The 20,476-nt window shown below is 43.0% G+C and overlaps 1 protein-coding gene across 4 annotated transcripts in view; it reads right to left on the bottom strand.

The window, feature by feature from the left end:
* Window positions 1–20,476, bottom strand: part of AGL (amylo-alpha-1,6-glucosidase and 4-alpha-glucanotransferase) — a 114,790-nt gene that overhangs the window by 34,327 nt on the left and 59,987 nt on the right. For 3 of the 4 annotated variants that reach the window (XM_073571627.1, XM_073571625.1, XM_073571626.1), the window contains 16 exons: window positions 18,454–18,551; window positions 16,301–16,440; window positions 15,846–16,033; window positions 13,810–13,933; window positions 11,378–11,541; window positions 10,608–10,709; window positions 9,739–9,894; window positions 9,258–9,408; window positions 8,208–8,332; window positions 8,012–8,124; window positions 7,252–7,386; window positions 6,682–6,812; window positions 5,653–5,789; window positions 4,881–5,014; window positions 2,743–2,918; window positions 1,017–1,119 (listed from right to left, as the gene is read on the bottom strand). In XM_073571627.1, the coding sequence (XP_073427728.1) occupies window positions 1,017–1,119; window positions 2,743–2,918; window positions 4,881–5,014; window positions 5,653–5,789; window positions 6,682–6,812; window positions 7,252–7,386; window positions 8,012–8,124; window positions 8,208–8,332; window positions 9,258–9,408; window positions 9,739–9,894; window positions 10,608–10,709; window positions 11,378–11,541; window positions 13,810–13,933; window positions 15,846–16,033; window positions 16,301–16,440; window positions 18,454–18,551 (2,177 nt within the window). Of the gene's footprint in view, window positions 1–1,016; window positions 1,120–2,742; window positions 2,919–4,880; window positions 5,015–5,652; window positions 5,790–6,681; window positions 6,813–7,251; window positions 7,387–8,011; window positions 8,125–8,207; window positions 8,333–9,257; window positions 9,409–9,738; window positions 9,895–10,607; window positions 10,710–11,377; window positions 11,542–13,809; window positions 13,934–14,333; window positions 14,458–15,845; window positions 16,034–16,300; window positions 16,441–18,453; window positions 18,552–20,476 lie in introns of all 4 variants that reach the window. The other variant, XM_073571628.1, reaches the window with a different exon arrangement.

Here is a 20,476-nt window from a genome sequence, read left to right as displayed (position 1 = left end):
CCCCCGATGGGGCCATCTATTGCAATTACACAATCTTTTCAAATTAACTCTGTGTTTCTTCTTTCTGAAAATGTCAGTCATTTCAGACAAGCACATAAATGTAGCAGACCACGTTTTTGTGACTGTCTGAAAAAGAGGACCCTTACAGACAAAAAAAAACCATAAAGGGAATTCATCTGAACTCCATTCCTATCACTGTAGTATACGGCCCTCTCGGGGGTTCTTTTGCATCCTGCCTTGTTGGGATCCCCCAGACCACTCTGCAGAAATACAATGTGAACAGGGCCTAAAACACCATGTAATAAAACCAATGTAACACAAATATGACAAGTACCAACATCTAAGAAAAGATACACGTGCCCCATCATATCAATCACATGATTTCCTTTGTGGCTTTAGGCCACATACACACGTTGCAGATTTCTTGTCTAGAAGGAACGCAGGGTAATACAGTCAAATCTCATCTGCACGTTGTGGTATTGTTCTGCACCTTGACCTACCTGCTTTGTGGATTCTACAATCTGCAGTATGTGGTCTTCACTCTTGCAATGCATGTGGTGAAATTAACAACGAAATCAGCAACAAAATCTGCATGTAACACGTGCAAATTTTTATGCGGAAACATTGCAGATACACAAAGGAAATGTCTGCGTCCACATGTGCAGCCGGCCTTATAGTGACTACGAAGGGATGGATAAGTCGCACCAAGAGTCATCTGATCACAATGTTGCAACAGTCTAAGTTATTGATAAATAAAATAACTGTGGGCAGACAGAATTACAGATTGGGCTAAGAAAATATCGGAACAGAAATAATTGTAGAGTAGTTGTTGAATGTAATACTGCAGAATGAATATTCTGGCCCAGTTGGGAGATTTTGTCTTTGCAGTACGCATGAGCCGCATGACATGGCCGGAAGTGAGAGCAAGCACCACATTCACGCTGATTAATAATGGAACATCTGCAATTCCTATTATGTAAAAATAGAAGGTCCGGTATAGGAGACCTTTCTCTGACCTCGCCTCAATGTGTCGTCCGGTGATGAGAAGCAAACCCCTCAAGGATATAAATGTGTCTCTGCCCCAGCAGCGGAAAATCCCAGAGGAGAAATGAGGAAGACCTACAAGAAAACAGGGAATCAAGATTACGCAGGGATCAGTAAGCCCAGAACTTTCCTAGGACACTTATTTGTATTGATTATCCAAATACTGCGCCATGTAAACTCATAAAATAGGATATTCTATGAAAAGCAATTCTTTATGTCCTATATGAAAACACTGGAAGCGGGTCGTGATAAACCGCAAACCATCAGTATAGCATTTATTATCTGCTGAGGTTAAGCAGACTAGCGAGTAGAAGGCAGGGAAGGGTCTGTCAGTAAGATCAACCCCCACCAAACCACTTTTATGGCATGCAGGTCTTTGAAATATAAATCCATGGACACCTTTATATCTTTTATCTGTTGCTGCATTCTGAATAATGAATGTTTTCATTCATTTGCAAAGAAGGAATTAAAGGGAACCTGATAGCTGATACATGCAGAAAAACATGTTGTAAAAGCTACCAGGAGACTAGTTGGACAGGCGAGTCCCTGGTGCTTTCTCCCCACCTGCTGCCAGTATGGTCAGGTACCTCCTGTACACGTAGGAAGAATCCTGTCACTCCAGTAGAGTGGATCCCAGGCTGCTTTCACTATATGTTTTTCTCTGAAACATTGCAGTGTCTCAGAGCCAAGCATAACCCGGTTGAGATCACACAGCCAGTGCCTGATACATGCTGCACGTTGATGAATATAAATCAGTGCTACTCAATGCAACCCAATATAAGCCGCTAACCCAGTGTAGACTGGAGAAAGGCTCCTGATAAACCTGACATAACGTAATCTCTCTAGGGCTGGGGTCACACTTACAAGTGCAATGCGAGACACTAGCACGAGTCTCTCACCTCAATACCCGGCACTGCCGCCAGCGGTTCGGACTGGAGCATTCAGCTGCATAGAAATACATGCAGCCGCACGCTCCTGTCCTAGTGCCGGCAGCAGTGCTGGGTATTGAGGCGAGAGACTCGCGCAACTTTCTAGCATTGCACTTGCAAGTGTGACCCCGGCCTAGCACAGAATCTAGCAGGCACTGCATTCACAGGTGTACTCTCTATATTGGATCCCTCATCCCTCAGACTCCGCATTATATCAATCACACCATGCTGCTAAGTGATGCTTGGGAGCCTACCTAGTCATGTAAATTCACAAGAAAATATCATTACTTTATTAAAATATAACCTATATATATATAATCGTGGACCATGTACACTATGAGTCAGCTAGGTCTATTACATAGGGGCGATCTTATTACAAGGTATAATATATGAGGGAACAGTACAGAGATCCGTACAATGATCTTTTTAAAAGTAGGGTTACAACGGAGACAAGGGGGCATCTTCTGTGTCACAGAAGGTGATTCTTTACTGTAAGAGCAGTGATGCTGTGAAATGCTCGGCCGCATGATGTGTAATGGTTGATTCACTACAAAACTATATTACAGGACATGGGCACTGGATTCTGTGATGGGATGTTGATCAAGGGAATAAGTCTGATTACCATATGTTTTTCCCCTAATATGGGACAATCAGCATCTACACCATGGGATTTTTTACTTTCTTCTGGATCAAGGTCTTAGCTTACAGGTTACACTTGATAGACTTATATTTTCTTTCGACTGTAAATTGATGAAACTTGAAAGTTTACCAGCTGCTAATGAAGGACAACACTGCTCCTTCTCTTGTGTGATGTTGTTGGTTCGGTATGGCACTTCAGTTAGAGAAGGCGACAGGACCGGCAGGGCAGGAAATCTCCCAACTCCACACATCTGCACTGATCCCAGAGCCAAGTGCTTCACCAAGGTAGACCCGTTCTGTACAAAGCTATAGGGGAGAGACACACAAACATGTCAGCAGGTAATTACCAGAAGGCTTCACTGGGATATGCATTTGTGGGTGCTGTGCATTCCTAAATTAAAGAATGAGGCCAAAAAAGCAGCAGAGATAAAACTATACAGAAATTAGGGAAAGAGACACTAAAGCCCCCGTCACACATGGCGATCTTGCTAGCGAGATCACTGCTGAGTCACAAGTTTTGTGACGCAACAGTGATCTCACCAGCGAGATCGCTGTGTGTGACACCTATCAGTGACCGGCCCCCCTGCCGGGTATCGCTGATCGTCCTGGAATGGCCTGGACATTTTTTTGATCGCTGGTCTCCCGCTGGCCAGCACGCATCGCTGCGTGTGACAGGCGGGAGACCAGCGATCAGCGCTCTGGTAACTAAGGTAAACGTTGGGTTTCTAAGCGGCACGCAGCGCTTAGAAATCCGATGTGTACTTTAGTTACCAGCGCGCTGGTGCAGGGAGCTGGTAACCAAGGTACACATTGGGTTTCTAAGCGCCGCACGCCGCTTAGAAACCCGATGTGTACCTTCGTTACCAGCTCACTGCACCAGCGCACTGGTAACTAAGGTACACAGAGGGTAACTAAGTGACGTGCATCACTTGTTACCCTCCTGTCGCTGGTGCTGATCGCTGGTGAAGCTGCCTGCTTGGCAGCTCACCAGCGATCATGTTGCAACACACCAGCGATCCTGACAAAGTCATATTGTTGTCGGGATCGCTGGTGCTTCTCTATGTGTGACGGGGCCCTAAAGCACCTAAAGATCTCCATCAAAAAGATTAAGATTGTACTGTACATTACGACAATTAGGTCTCCTGGATGAAAAGCTGGAACAGAACCAGCCGGGGATAAAAGCAGATAGAGTTTAGCTTAGGAAGTGGAGCAGTGTTGGATTTTTCAAAATCATCTTATGATAGGTGTAATAATTCATTAAAGAGAAACTGACAGGTCCCCAAATGTTATTAACCTGCAGATATAGGGTTAATCTGTATGTTAATAGAGTTACAATGTTGCCTGGCTGCATTTCTGAAAGTGCAGCTACAGGAGAAAATGAATTTTATGCCTCCTGGGGGTCCCTTGCTTTCAGTCATAGAGGCCGGCTGGTGTGGCTATGGTCACCGCTCAGTGTATAGTGAGTGACAGCACTTTGACGACGCGCTCTTCACAGATGCAATGCACCACGAGCTGGCAATCAAAATGTCGGGGACTGCTTATAGTATAGCCTCAGCTCTTTGTGCCCTGAGTGGTGACTGTAGCTGCGCTGGCTGCACCTTTGTGACTGAAAGCCGGTGAGTCCTGGATAGTTCAGCTCCTTCTGGCAGGTGCGTTTTCAGTGTGGCGGTCAGGCAGCATTTCCCTGAAGATTAACCCCATATCTGCACGTTAATAGCATTTGGAGACCTGACAGATTCCGTTTAAGTGAAGCCCTTGTTTATTGTGGACAATTCTTTATATAAATTGACACTCTAATGTACACATAGTTACACTAGAGTAAAGGCCTCGTCTCACATAGCAAGATCGCTAGCGAGATCATGCGTCACCGATTTTGTGACGTAACAGCGATCTCGCTACATGTGATACATAGTAGCGACCACCCCCCCCCCCCCGCTGGATATCGCTGATCGTGCTCGAATGTCCTGGGCCATATTTTCATCGTCAGCGTCCCGCTGGCCAGCATGCATCACTGTATTTGACGCCGACGAGCGGCCTTGTTGGCGACGCAGAACTCAGGGACGCAGGCGGGAATTGTTCAGAATAGCTGCTGTGTGACAACGCACCAGCGATCCTTACCAGGTCGCATCGTTGTCGGGATCGCTGGTGCGTCGCTATGTGAAACGGGACCCTAAGTAAAGAGATACAGTAAATGGCTATTTTCTAGCTTGCTCTGTCTAGACTCAGCTATATGGAAAGATAGAGATTCTGGAATTGTAGGTCTCGTACCTGGACATCTGTTTCCAAGCCGCTTCTAAAAGAGTTGTGTAAGCTCCAATTAATATGGCATCAAAATAACAGGGGATCAGATAACGTGGGATTTGCTTTAGATAGGCGAACATTGCTGCAAACCATTTGCCCACCTTAAAAACAAAGAAAATCAAAGCCGTCGATGCAGCGAATACCACAAATATAATACTGAAATGTATTACTCAAATTCCACTATAACATTACAGTGGGTTTCAATACATTTAAAGGGAATTTGTTACCACATTTTTCTACCCCATCTAAGATTGGCATGATATAAAGGCAAAGACCCTGATTCCAGTGATGTATAACTTACCGGGCTGCTTGCTGCAGTTTTGATAAAATCCCATTTTTGTCTACTGCAGATCCCCCAGTTCTCTGAACGCTGAGCTTTATATAAACCGCCCACAGCACTGATTGGAAGCTTTCTGTGTACACTGTGCAGAGGCAGAAAGCTGCCAATCAGTGATGGGGGCAGGGTTATACAGAGCTCATGAATATGGAGGACCACATGGCAGCAGGTTTACTAGCCATCTAGAGATAATCAGCCGATAAAACTGTGATTTGATCAAAACTACAGTAAGCAACACTGTAAGTGACAGATCGCTGGGATCAGGCTCTCTCACCCTATATTAGGCTGATCCCAGATTAAATTGAAAAACCTCTCTTTTATGACTGGGTCATTCTGGTCAGTCGGTCACTTATTGAGTACATTGTAAGACTACAGTTACTCTCCACGTTGTCCTTTGCTTACCTCCGCACATGCTCCTCCTCGAGCAATCAGGCGGTTACTCAGGTAATCAATCATCCAATCTCCAGAACGCAGATTATCACAAAACGGATGTCCAAGATCATTCTTAGGTCTGATGTCAGCCATGACGGACATTAAACCTGGTAACGTATAAAATGTGATCAAATACAATTACAAATGAGTATAACATTTATAAATCCGATGTGATAAACCTGCACACAACATAGCGGCTGGCCAGTACAGGATGAGCAAGAATCTCATTCATCTGTTCATTTTGTATTATTGGTACATTTTTATTGTAATCTCCGGTTACCACCTTTCAGGTAAAATATGTAGACTCAAAACTACAGTTTCAAAAGGTGCATCACTGTGGACCATTTATCTCCCTTTTCTTGCATTTCAAAAAATCCAATTGATGTTTAAGGGAATCTGTCACCAGATGTTTGCCACCTAACCTGAGAGCAGCATAATGCAGGGACATAGACTCTGATTCCAGCGATATGTCACTTACTGGACCATTTGCTGTAGTTGTGATAAAAATCACTGTTTTATCAGCAGATTATCACTAGAGGACTAGTTAACCTACTGCCAAGTAGTCCTCCATATTCATGAGCTCTGTATAACCCTGCCCCCACCACTGATTGACAGCTTTCTTTGTACACTGTGTACAGGCAGAAAGCTGCCAATCAGTGGTGTGGGAGGGGTTATACAGAGCTCAGCAATCAGAGAACTGCTAGATCTGCAAGCGATAAAATCATTGTTTTATTAAAAGAACAGCAAGCCTAGTAAGTAACACATTACTGAAATCCGGTCCTCTGTTCCTACATTTTGTTACTCTCAGATGGAGTAGTAAAAACCTGGTGACAGATTCCCTTTAAGGCGCCCGTACACATTAACTTAAAGTTGAATGAACGTAGTTATATTGGGATATTTGTTAGTTTCAACATATTTGTTGGTTATATTAAAAAATATATAATATTCCACAAACACTGAAGTTTAGGCAAAGCACAGGAAGACGAGCAATAACCTCACCTTGTAAACCTGCATACTTTAAGGGGGTCCAGTTTGGTATGTTGTAACAACCACCACCATCTTCCTGCTCCTCTGAATCACAGCGATACAGTACTTGGTTAAGGTCAGACACAGATAGATTAGATGCAATCCTGAACGAAAAGAATAGAGATTTATGAATAGAAATGGCCACAAGAGGGTGAAAGTGAAACCAATTCTGTCTTACAGGGAGGTTTTAGAATATGGCCATTATGGAGCCTACACATAAGTCATTGTGAATAGATGTCCACATGAGTGATACTCGGAGGAGCAGAAAAAGGAGCATCCAGCACACCAATGAATCATCAGCTAAATGTTTAGTCGGCTCCTGACAGATTTTTCTCTTTCTTTCCAGCCTATTACTAGCTTCAATCATGTGGTTGCTGGGTTTGCAGCCTTGGGCATGCCCCATATTGGAAAGCTTGCCCATACATAACATGTGCAAGCTTTCCATCTGACGTCTGTACAAAGCTTTACTAGTATGTGTATATGTGTAAGCAAACAAATCCCAAAGAAGAAAATAATCACAAACAATATGTGAAGAACACTCACGTTTCAAAAGGAACCTTCAAGATCGGATACTGCTGGTCGTCTTTCAGGCTGCCAGACTTGAAATGTGGCCGGAACTGGATCAAATGATTGCGTAAGATACCCACGGATTTCTGAGCATTGGGATCCAAGCTGACCCTGCAGTAAATGCACATATTAGACTTTGCATATCAAATCTGGGTGAATAGATATGATAAAGAAGGAAAACAAACACAAACACCATGTTACTGATAAAAAAAAATTAGAAACCAAAGCAATGACACCAACAGAAAAAAAACGCACTTGAAGTCACCAGCCCAAATCCAACAGCCGCACCCTTATTAGATTCTCATCAGTGCTCGGCTTCATATTGTCCTAGGGAAGTTGTGTGTCTCTAAATCATCATCCAGAGGCAATGTCTACCTGGTAGTGACTGTGCTGAGTCCTATTAAAGTGCACAGGATAGCGCTGCAATTCCCATCCGAGCTGCTGCTAAGTAGATGATGCACAGGGCAATGCAAACATTGCAGAGGCTGCAGAGAGTGCACAAGCACAGTAATCTCTTCAAAGAGCTGTTCTGTGGCTGTTGAGACTTAGCCCACTCTAATCTGATGTTGACGGCCTATCCTAAGTACTGAAATACATAGTATGACATGACACCAGCAAGGCCGCTACAGCAGGTCTTATGGAGACTGGCCATGTAGCAAGTCATTGCATACCCGTAGCCAGATAGGGGGATGTGGAGTTATCATGACATTGAGATAAATAATCTGTAGGTTAATACCTGAATATAATGACACTTCCTGGGGTCAAGTTCTCAAAGTCTATTTCTTGGACATATTCATTGGGTCCTTTTGTCACCACCCCAGCTTGTCTGACTATTTTACTGTCAGCGAGCTGCAGGATAGAAAAAACTTTCATTATTTTTCTCTAAAGTGGAATTTGACAGAACCTTACAATAAAACAACAACTGTTCTTACCTGAATGTGTTCCCTGATCTCGACAGTGTACTGTGCAAAGCCGTTAATGAAGTGCTCGTCCTGTTTGTACGGCTCCGCACTCCGTTCCACCGTCCTGGCTTCTAGTATTACCTCCTCAATTTTTCCTTCGCAAAGAGAAACAATGTCACAGTAATGATTTACCGTATACTAAAAATAAAGCAAACTAACAAACAATAAAATTGCTCCACTATGATAATTTGGCTATAAAATGAAAAAGCCAACTATGACAAATCTTTCTCGGAGAGGTAAGTAACTTCCTTCCATCCATCCATACAATCTCTCTGCACACTGTTTTTCTGTCATCCAGAGGATAATTTTCTTCTTCTTTACTGGTCAACAAGTAGGATAGAAAGCAAATCTCCCCCTGCCATTGCTTGCCCATCAGAAATGTATCAGACAAAAATACGGCAGGTTGTGAAGTTGGGAAATTGAAAAGACTTTACACCAAGAATAAGCATCCTGAATATGGCATTTTCCCAAATGCTTTAGGTCCTTGTAAAGTTGATCTCTATCGTATAAATGTACAGAACAGTGCAGAAGTTTCTGTAGAGCTAACTTTTTTAAAAAAAAGGGTTTTTCTTGAGATCAATCTTCCAGCGCGCTCCTGATGATAGACAGTTTCGGCTGGTGACAAAGTTGGGCCACTGGTCCAAACTGTGCCATGTCTGATGCTGCTAACAGAACTATCAAGGAGCGCAGGGCATTGAAGCTGGCTGGATCCAACGATCCAGACACAAGCTGTACCACTGTGCTCCTTGAACAAATTGGTCACCTCTAATAGACTACATAAGTGGACGGTAACAGAGGCAACAAGCAGTAAACTATATCATTATGAATCCATCTGCTCTTGGAAAAAGAGAGGATTTTTAATAACAAGTAAACTGATTGGTGTTACAAGCACTTTGTAGTTTTTCCCATTTATCATGTGGAGATAACCAATTTAATTCACAGCCATGTTTATTACTTTAAATCCATTTTACCGATTTCTAGATGCAGTTATGTCCTAGTCGTCATACAACAGGACTGTACCTGGAATGCACATCTGTGGGACCTCCTTGCTGTAGAATGAAGTTTTAGGGTCTCTAAAGGCCGTCCTAGACACAGCAACCACTGACTGGTGTGTATGGGGACAGTGACGGGTGACGGCTACAATATCCTCATCCACTTGATCCACATAAACCTTGTGGGGAAATGGGAACAAAGAAAAACATTTCAAAGCATCATGGTTAGTGATGAGATACGGTGTCATCCGTGCATGCTCGAGTGTTATCCGAGCATCTAGGTTGTGCTCGGATAATATGTTCAAGTCCCTGCAGGTGCATGTGTTGGAGCTGTCGAATAGCCGTGTGACACGCAGCCGCAGGGACTCGGACATATTTTTCAAGTATACCGAGAAGTCACTCGGCCAGCATCCAAGCATGCTCTGATAACACCGAATCTGAGCACGTTCGCTCATCACTAATCATGATGGATGTGGTGAAGTGACACAAGAGCGTGTTGGAGTCATTACCTGAATGAACCGGCGGGCCGCCAGCTCCTGATGGAGTCTGTTCAAAGCTTTCTTCCCTGATATAATGCCACTGTTAGCATTCACCTCTCCAGCCCCGGGGACCGCCACACTGGGGTTCCACTTAGTGTAAAATCTCTCCTCAGACACCACAGAAATCTGCAGGGGAAAAGAAGCACGTAATAATGACCAATACAATACTGTGTAGTCAAAGGGGGTCACAGGACCCAAGTTATACGCTTCGTAGTTACAAGAGATTAATAGCCAAGAGTGACACGAGTCATCGGACATCTCTCACTGGTCGCAGGGATGCAGGACACTGAATAAAAAATAACTTACTGCACTAAAAACTGTGCTAATTACAGACATACTTATTCTATGAATTGCACTCCACCTAAAGCTAAATCAGAGACGCAGGTTCTTTACTGTATGAGCAGTGAGACTATGGATCTCTATGCCACATGATGTTGATTAACTACTAACGATCAAGAGAGGCCTAGATGCCTTTATTGATGAATACAGGTTAGGGGCACTAGATTTTGTGATGGGACGTTCATCCGGGGAACTAGTCTGATTACCATATGTAAAATGAAGAAGGAATCTTTAGCCTAACATGGCGCTATTAATGTCTGCCCCATGAGGTTTTTGCCTTCCTCTGGATCAACATGCTATGATATAGCCTGAACTTGATGGACTTATGTTTACCTTCAACATTAAAAACTATGAAACTAAATACCACCGAAACAAAAATATATATAAAAAAAAAACGCTGTGTGGACCTCCATGCTCCAATTATCTCTTCACTGCAATCCAGATGCCTGCCACCTTTATAATACAGATCTTTTACTCAGATGTGAGATGTAATAACCAACCTGATGTGGCACCAGTTCATCATATCCCCGTGTACTCCCAGTGGCACAGCATGCCATAGACACAATGGCTGAGCTGGGCAATGAGTCATAAGCAGATCGATGCTGGAAAACAAGAGGCGGTTACATCACTGAGACGTCTTACAGACTTACATTTGCCGCACATTTGCCCTCATGTATATCTTCATCTTTGCAGGTTATGGCTAGCAAGGCGCCTGCTGTTCAGGAAGACTCTTATGATACTGAATTTGAAGCCATGTGTAAGTGCCTTGGGGTGTGTCAGTGCACCCCAAATGCATCAACACGCCTACAATGCACTGCCAGGGTAATTTACATATGGTCTCATACACTTGCTTGGTGCTGGCACATAAGATTACTGCAAAACAGGGATTATTTTTATTGCTGCTCTATGACTTATACAGCCTTACCACCAGAGAGAGTAGTAAAGTAGTCCTGATGGGTTCCTAATAACATTGCCAAGAATTGCCCACAGTATACTGCCATATAGTTTCTATATATTTCTACAGTAGATTGTGAAAACTACAGCACCAGAGTAATGTTTAAAATCTTTAATGCACTGTATATTAAAAAGCTTCTATTATAACCTCTCGAGTCCACTGTTCCAGCTGTTCCGTGTCCATCCTAGATTACACAGACGCAGAACCAGACGAGTGACTACCAGACATGGCCGAGCAATTCTCTTTCAGTCTCATACAACCACTATTTGTTCTTTTATATACTGATGATTGAATAATGAATAGGACGATTCATACTGTGATGGGACTCTCGTTGTCATGTGTAACATCCATGAACAGTGCGTGAGCGATTCCAGGAACCAGCGGCCTGAGCGACGGCTGTACGAAGGATCCCACTGGTTCCCCACCATAGCGATATACCAGTCGGCCTTCCTCATGGCTGTTGTATGCACTCATGGCCTCTGGGGAGAAAAAACCCTTGTAGCTTACAACATATCACAAAAAGATATGACAGATATGGAGAATGTACAAAGAATTCAAACAGCTGGTGAGTGTATAAAAAGCGGCCCGTATGGGCGAGCTCATCTTCATGACTGGTGCATATGTTGAAGGAACTCTGAATTTAGCTATGTGCTCCGTTATCATGATGCTATTATAGTGTTACCCATATATTTCAATCACAAATATGACTTTTAAAGCGATATGCCAATATAATTTGTAATATTCCTAGGTATTATATGTATATTTAATCCGCAATTTCCACATATGTTCTTATTACTGAAATTACTGTATTTAGCAATGAAACTAATATAAAAGTGTATATCACGTTCCCACTGGACCCTCTACATATAAGAGGTCTGATCATACCATATGACTGGGTGTATCATTAAAGGCCCCAATACACATTAGACTAAAGTCAGCCGAACCTGTCGATATCGGCGTGGTTGGCCAACTGTTAATTATGTCTCGAGGCCTCCTAACTGTATAACGACACATTATGTTGGGGGACAGAAGGATTCGGCCTGTTAGTTTTCCAAGAGCCGATCCTTTTGTTCTCCAGGAGCAGCTCACAATGGAGTCTGGCGAGTCGCTAATAAAGGAGCGTTCAGCCGGGCCGAGCATTCCTGCGTATTGGGGAGATAGCTGTCGGATAAACGATCTAATGTGTATGGGAGAATTAAATGCCCCACCACACATAGCGACTCACCAGCGATCCCGACAACGATATCAACGTGTCAGGATCGCTGGTGTGTCGCTACATGATCGCTGGTGAGCTGTCACACAGACAGCTTCACCAGCAATCAGCACAGCGACGCCGAGCGCGCGGCATCGCTGTGTTCGTTAGTTACCAGCGCGCTGATGCAGGGAGCTGGTAACTAAGGTACACATCGGGTATCTAAGGGACGTGCGTCACTTGGATACCCGATGTGTACCTTAGTTACCAGCTCCCTGCATCAGCGCGCTGGTAAATAACGTACACATCGGGTATCTAAGGGACGCCTGGATACCCGATGTGTACATTAGTTACCAGCAGATCGCTGGTCTCCCGCCTGTCACACGCAGCGATGTGTGCTGGCCAGTGGGAGACCAGCGACCAAAGAAAAGTCCAGAGGTTTCCCAGAGCGATCAGCGATACCGGCAGGGGGGCCGGTCGCTGATCGCTGTCACACACAGCGATCTCGCTGGTGAGATCGCTGTTGTGTCACAAAACTTGTGACTCAGTAGATCTCGCTAGCGAGATCGCTATGTGTGACGGGGCCTTAAGGCTACGTCATCTTTGCTCAAAGCCTTATGCAGCATAACGGCAATGATCAATATAGACCCCTCACTCCATGTGCGTTATCAGGGATTCTGGAATGACTGGTCATACAGTTATACCTTGTGTGTCCTCTACAATACTCCCAAACAAGCACCCTTTAAAGCGAACCTGTCAGCAGGATTTTGCTAAGGCCTGTTTCACACTTCCGTTTTTGTGTCCGCCAAACGGATCCGTTTCCGTTTTTTTGACGGAAACTGATGCAAACGGATCCGTTTTTTTAAAAACGGATCCGTTTTTTTGACGGATCCGCGGTAACCGTAATGGAAGTCTATGGGACAAAAAAAACGGATCCTGCAAAAAATGGCGGATCCGTTTTTTTACGGAAAACAACGGATTTTGACGGATTTGAAAAAACGGAAGTGTGAAACAGGCCTTAGTAAACTACAGACAATGTCAGGTTTGGCGCTGTTATACTGAATAAAATGATACTTTAGTTGATAAAATCTGTCTTGTGGTTCTTGTGTACTCAGTGTTAGAAGTTTACAGTTAATTATATGCCTGTGCTCCGTGGCCAAACTGTAGGCAGAGTCTTATCTTCCTGCTCTAAGCCAGAGAAACCAAGGAAAGACCTGCCCATAGGCCGACCCGAAGCACAAACAGTCTGTCTCTATGGTAAGGAACATGTTTATGCCAGCCTTCCCCATAAATAGGTGGTTCTGCACAGATTTGATTCTTCCTGGGGTGGAATATAAAGGTTTGTACCCTATAATCTGAGATGTTGGTACTTAACAGTGTATCCTATTGGAAGTATACAGAGTCTGTCATTTGCAAACACTTTACAATATGAGTAGATTTTATGTTATGTATCAAATAATTACACAGCAAGCTTACATATGTCATATTGGGATTATCCAGTTAGAAAAGCAGAAGTCTTAGCAGAATTAATGCATGCCAAAAACCAGCAGCCTACCTCGTATAAGGGAGCTAATGCCCAGCCTAGTGACAAACACATTGTCCAGATCCTCACTCCCAGTGAACAGCTCAGCCACTACATACAAGTCCGGGCGCAGCCTCCTAGCAGCATCCAGCAAGTACTACAAGTAGCAGGAAATGTAGGAGGAACGAGAGAGGGGGCATGCAAGAATCAGAGGATAAAGATCGACAGAAAAAAGGGCGAGATACAAAAAAGAAAAATGGTAAAGATATCAGAACAAAAAGAAAGAAGTATAAAAAGGTGAAACCAGGAAGAAGAATCAAAAGAATAACAGAACGACACAAAACAAGAAAGGAGATGAGACAGGAAGACGTGTTCAGGGTAGACATGGAGGTCGGAGTCCAGGCACAGACAGCGCAATAAAGCAAAGGTGTGAGAAATTAAGGTGAGGAAATAGTAAGGAGCAGAGAGTTATGGGGAGAAAAAGAAAAACACGGCAGCATTTAGTGATTGAATGCAGCATTAACATTCTCCAGAGCAGCAGTTCAGCGAGCAGATACCTCGAATGAGGCTGGTTATCCCCAGGCGGTTGACAAACACATTGTCGATATATTCACTGCCTGTGAAGAGCTCAGCAATCACATACAGATTGGGCCTGACTGACCGGGCTGCGGCCAGCATTTCCTACAGATACAAAGTGCTATGTATGACACTGTTCACACACGTCACGGACGAGGCACAGGCTCTTACATTTACTTCTATAATGACATAAGAGAGCTTCCTATACCCATACTGCAGCAGGGGAGGGGGATTAATACACAAGTAAAGGAACGCTATGGTTTTGGGAAACAAATCACATTTATAAGCACTCGTTCATATGGTGACCACATATTCATATACTGTGTCATGTCTGCCACTATGACAATCCCTATCCATACACCCCATTGGTTTATATGGATGTCATAGAAAGGGATCCTTGCTTAGGGCCATCAGCTATGGGCCAGTCACATATAGGCTCTTCCTCTGGGGCACCCAGGCTGGTTATTTGTGACACAGATCGCCATGAAATTGCCACATTACCGGGAAAAAATGTGGTTATCAGGTCTTGCCTTGTGAATCACAACTTACACACTTAATTTACTTAAAGGAGTCTTCTGACTAAATACCTCAATACATTATTCACAGGATGGGTAAGAAGTGAGGAACTCTGACAGCCTAACTGCTGACACCCCTCTGCCAATCAGTGTGAATGGCGTGCTAGTGCGGATGTTCATCCATGGTTGCATTCTCTGCTGATGGAGCTACCAAAGATATTTTCTTACATGAGCAGCCACATTTTATAATGGACATATGCCAAAGCGTGTACACACACTCAGACAATTTTCTGAAAAGCTACAATCTCTTTTTCATAGGTGACAACTTCTATAAAAAAAACCCCACGTTTTCTTTCTTACCCACCCGCCTCAGGTCGAGCACCATCTCATTGCCACTACCATGTTCTCTGCTGAATGACTGAAGCGCTCACATCACCTAAACAGCGCTGCAGCCAATCAGTGATCTAAGCAGCTCTGCCCATGTACCCAGCGCGCGCTGCTGAACACACATGATGAAAGCGCTGAAGACCAACAGCAGAAAACGGGCCGTGGCAGCGAAATAATGCTAGACCTGGGGAAGGTGCGTAAAACTCTGTATTTTTATAGCCCCCTGCCGCCAGCCTATGAAATAAAGATTGCTGAATGGGGACAAAGCTCTTAAGTAACCTCTCTTTTGAAACCCTGTTAAACTCCCCTCCTTTACACCTGACACAGGGCTTTAGATTCATATGTAAAATATGGAGAACCTGCATAAATATTAGGCAGGGAAAGTAAGTTTTCCATCATTGCAGGCAATTCTATTAGCAGAGAATACGCTGCCTCAGACACTATCCTGCTGACTCGGAAGCTTGGGGGGATTTAAATTATTATATGAATTTTAACTACTGTTAAAACGTCACTTCACAATGGACTAGGAATCAGCCCTGACACTCACATATCACACACCGCACCCGATGTTTTGCATTTTGCACTGCCTACCTCAGCCACGTGAATAGGGGTAGAATGGCAGTTGTCAAGCCGGACTCCATGAAAGTGAGTGGCAGTGATTTCTGTGTATTTCTTCATATGAGCCCACAGATATGGACAGTCTGATGGCTTGTCACCATACCGCAGCTTCACGCTGTCCCCCCAGCATATCAGCTCTCTGCGCAGGTACACGTTGGAATCTAGGAAGAGAGGATCATTACCAGGTATTACTTGTGCGGCCATGTGTAATACTCATTAGGCAATATCGATATACTCCAGATAGTGTGGATTCCCCACAAACATGTCCCTCCACCCTCGTATACAATTTCAGTATAATAATACTTCCATCTTTAGAGTCTGCAGTCAATTTCCAAAACCAATTCAGTCATTAATGCAAGAAAAAGTCCCATATCTCATATTGGGATATTTCAGAGCATCATCTACAGTACACAGTGAATGAATTGTACCTGGTCCAGCAAAATTTCGCAGCGGATCATCCCCCATGACCCATCCATTGTGAGCCATGAAGTAGCATCCTTTGTCGGGCTGGTGCATGAGTGGCTCCTCTTCTGGTAGGGTCATTTTTCCAAATGGGAATGTGAAATAGCTAAAAAAAACAAATACGGTAAGTTTCACAGTAAGGCCTGGACTAGACTATCATTTCAGTGGCTAGCGAAAGGAAGACAAAAAGTCTGACGACAAAATAAATGATTTCCCCAACTAAAATATAATGCAAGTTAATGTAAATGGACGCTGTATACAAAAGAGTAAGATGCGACTAGCAATAAATGCGGTACATAAATCCATACAAATCAGCAGTAACATGGGTTACAGGCGGCATCTTTTATGCAACTTTAAAAACCCACTGCGGATGCAGTTTTGGTGATTTTGTTTTTGCTTCCCCGTCTTCCAAGAGCAATATCATATTTATTTTTCCCTCCACGTTACTGTATATGGACTTAATTGGGGATGAGCTATAGTTCTGAATGACACCATTTACTTTACAATATAATGCACTGAAAAGCCTTTAAAAAAAAATTGTGATAAAATAGTTAAAAAATGCAGTAATGCCATTGTTGTTTGGGTTTTGTCCTTATGGTGTTGACTGTGAGGACACAATAACCTGGTAATATGTTTCTCAGGGTCAGTACAATTACCACAATACCAAACTTATATCTTTTAGATAACATATAGTTTTTTATTTCTATTATTTTAGAAGCTTGAAAAAATTGTGACCTTTGTAAAAAGAAAAAAAACAAATAAATATAACTTGGTTTGTGTCACCACTGCCTGAAACCCATAAGTTTATTATTTTTTTGCTGATGGAGCAGGGTGAGGGTTTGTTTCCTTTTTGTGACGATCTAGTTTTTGTTGGTACCATTTTTGAGTACATACAAAGTTTTTATTGTATTGAGGTGGGTGGGGGTATAGTAGCCAAAAATGTAAATTCTGGCATTTTTATTTTACTTTGTTTGCAGCATTTATCTTATGGGTTAAATCATTTTATATTTTGGTAATTCTGACTTTTATGGCTGCAGCAATACGGTCTTTATTTTTTCATGGACAAAAGGGGGTTATTTGAAATTTTCTCATATTTTTTAAGACTTTTTATATCACTGTCTTCAAGCCATTTGTATCGTGTGGCTCACGTATAATACGTCTTATAGTGATTGGCAGCAAGACACTTGTACTATGAGTGATGGGAGCAAAGTTTTGGATCGGTGACACATATGTATAGACAGAGAGAAAATGATGGAAGAAAACTATTAATGGACTGAATATTCTAACTGAGCATGAAATGCACCAGTAAAACCAGAACAGCTCAATAATTAAGATCAATTAAAAATTACTAAGACCACTGGAAAATTACTGCTCAGATGGCAAAAATAGTAGCCATGTTTATAGTATCTGGGATGGGGGTCTAAGGTGTAATGTTTCTCCTTGTTTAGGGTCACATGTCAAGCCTGGCATGTCAAAGGAGACTTTAAAGCCATACAAGCTCCTCTGGGAAATAAAATATGCAAATTATGTCTTCAGAGAGGAAGAGGACTAGAACTCTAGCGCCATCAACTGGAAGCGGCGATTCTAAAAAAAAGCCATTATCGACCCTTAAACGAGCCATTCAATATGACTTACATTATCTGGAATAATCTTTATATGAGTTCATAGCCTTAGGGCTCATTCACACGTCCGACTTTTTCACGTGCAAGATAAATGGACCAATAATTCTGATCACCATTCGATCAGAGTATGGTCCAAGTGCCATTCGTTTTTCTCATATGTGGAGAAATTTAAAAAAAAAAATGTTTCTCCACCTTCTCCATTCTGACAGTCCATGAAAATCGGACCGCACTCAGATGTCACCCAAGTGTGATCCGATTTTTTCAAGGACCCATTGACTCACATTGCCAATGCTGATCTGGCCAACAAATCAGAATTGGACATGTCTACGTGATTTTCTCGGTCCATGAAAAATCACAAAATTGTGAATGGCCAAAAAGACTATCACACGTACGAGTGCTATCCGTGAAAAACTGGGATAGCACTTGTATGTGAAAATTGGACGTCTGAATGAGCCCTAACAGACAGATTCCCAACAATCCCGTTTAATCGCCGTTACCTGGTGACAATAGGATCTTTCCTAGTTATGGCTCCAAGCTTCGGACCTTGATTTGCCAAACGTTCATAAGTCATGGTCCCCAAAATGCAGTTCACTGCCTAAATGCAAGAAGACATATACAAAATGTAAAAGGTGCATTCCAAGGGGAAGCTTAGGGGGCGGCCTGGCTCTCTTCACTGTCCACATACCCACGATACGACAAATGGAAAGGGATTGCCGAGATGTGATGCACGGAGCATTTGTATAACATATGTTACACTAGGAAACTTGTAAGGAAGTAGCAGTAATAATGTCTAAAATGTATGGGAAAAATGGCAGTCAGCGCCCATCTACAGTATATGATTATGACAGAACTTGACAAACATTGCTGTTTTGGTTCATGGCAGCCAGCAATTATACCCACACAGTTTTACACTTGAATAGATCTACAGTGGGGCAAAAAAGTATTTAGTCAGGCAGCAATAGTGCAAGTTCCACCACTTAAAAAGATGAGAGGCGTCTGTAATTTACATCATAGGTAGACCTCAACTATGGGAGACAAACTGAGAAAAAAAATCCAGAAAATCACATTGTCTGTTTTTTTTTCATTTTATTTGCATATTATGGTGGAAAATAAGTATTTGGTCAGAAACAAGCAATCAAGATTTCTGGCTCTCACAGACCTGTAACTTCTTCTTTAAGAGTCTCCTCTTTCCTCCACTCATTACCTGTAGTAATGGCACCTGTTTAAACTTGTTATCAGTATAAAAAGACACCTGTGCACACCCTCAAACAGTCTGACTCCAAACTCCACTATGGTGAAGACCAAAGAGCTGTCAAAGGACACCAGAAACAAAATTGTAGCCCTGCACCAGGCTGGGAAGACTGAATCTGCAATAGCCAACCAGCTTGGAGTGAAGAAATCAACTGTGGGAGTAATAATTAGAAAATGGAAGACATACAAGACCACTGATAATCTCCCTCGATCTGGTGCTCCACGCAAAATCCCACCCCGTGGGGTCAGAATGATCACAAGAACGGTGAGCAAAAATCCCAGAACCACGCGGGGGGACCTAGTGAATGAACTGCAGAGAGCTGGGACCAATGTAACAAGGCCTACCATAAGTAACACACTATGCCACCATGGACTCAGATCCTGCAGTGCCAGACGTGTCCCACTGCTTAAGCCTGTACATGTCCGGGCCCGTCTGAAGTTTGCTAGAGAGCATTTGGATGATCCAGAGGAGTTTTGGGAGAATGTCCTATGGTCTGATGAAACCAAACTGGAACTGTTTGGTAGAAACACAACTTGTCGTGTTTGGAGGAAAAAGAATACTGAGTTGCATCCATCAAACACCATACCTACTGTAAAGCATGGTGGTGGAAACATCATGCTTTGGGGCTGTTTCTCTGCAAAGGGGCCAGGACGACTGATCCGGGTACATGAAAGAATGAATGGGGCCCTGTATCGTGAGATTTTGAGTGAAAACCTCCTTCCATCAGCAAGGGCATTGAAGATGAAAGGTGGCTGGGTCTTTCAACATGACAATGATCCAAAGCACACCGCCAGGGCAACGAAGGAGTGGCTTCGTAAGAAGCATTTCAAGGTCCTGGAGTGGCCTAGCCAGTCTCCAGATCTCAACCCTATAGAAAACCTTTGGAGGGAGTTGAAAGTCCGTGTTGCCAAGCGAAAAGCCAAAAAACATCACTGCTCTAGAGGAGATCTGCATGGAGGAATGGGCCAACATACCAACAACAGTGTGTGGCAACCTTGTGAAGACTTACAGAAAATGTTTGACATCTGTCATTGCCAACAAAGGATATATCACAAAGTATTGAGATGAACTTTTGTTTCTGACCAAATACTTATTTTCCACCATAATATGCAAATAAAATGAAAAAAAACCAGACAATGTGATTTTCTGGATTTTTTTTTCTCAGTTTGTCTCCCATAGTTGAGGTCTACCTATGATGTAAATTACAGATGCCTCTCATCTTTTTAAGTGGTGGAACTTGCACTATTGCTGACTGACTAAATACTTTT

This window comes from Dendrobates tinctorius, unplaced genomic scaffold (assembly GCF_039654945.1).
Source record: "Dendrobates tinctorius isolate UK_male_01 unplaced genomic scaffold, ASM3965494v1 ptg000029l, whole genome shotgun sequence".
NCBI lineage: Eukaryota > Metazoa > Chordata > Amphibia > Anura > Dendrobatidae > Dendrobates > Dendrobates tinctorius.
This window is presented reverse-complemented; position numbering and strand designations above follow the sequence as displayed.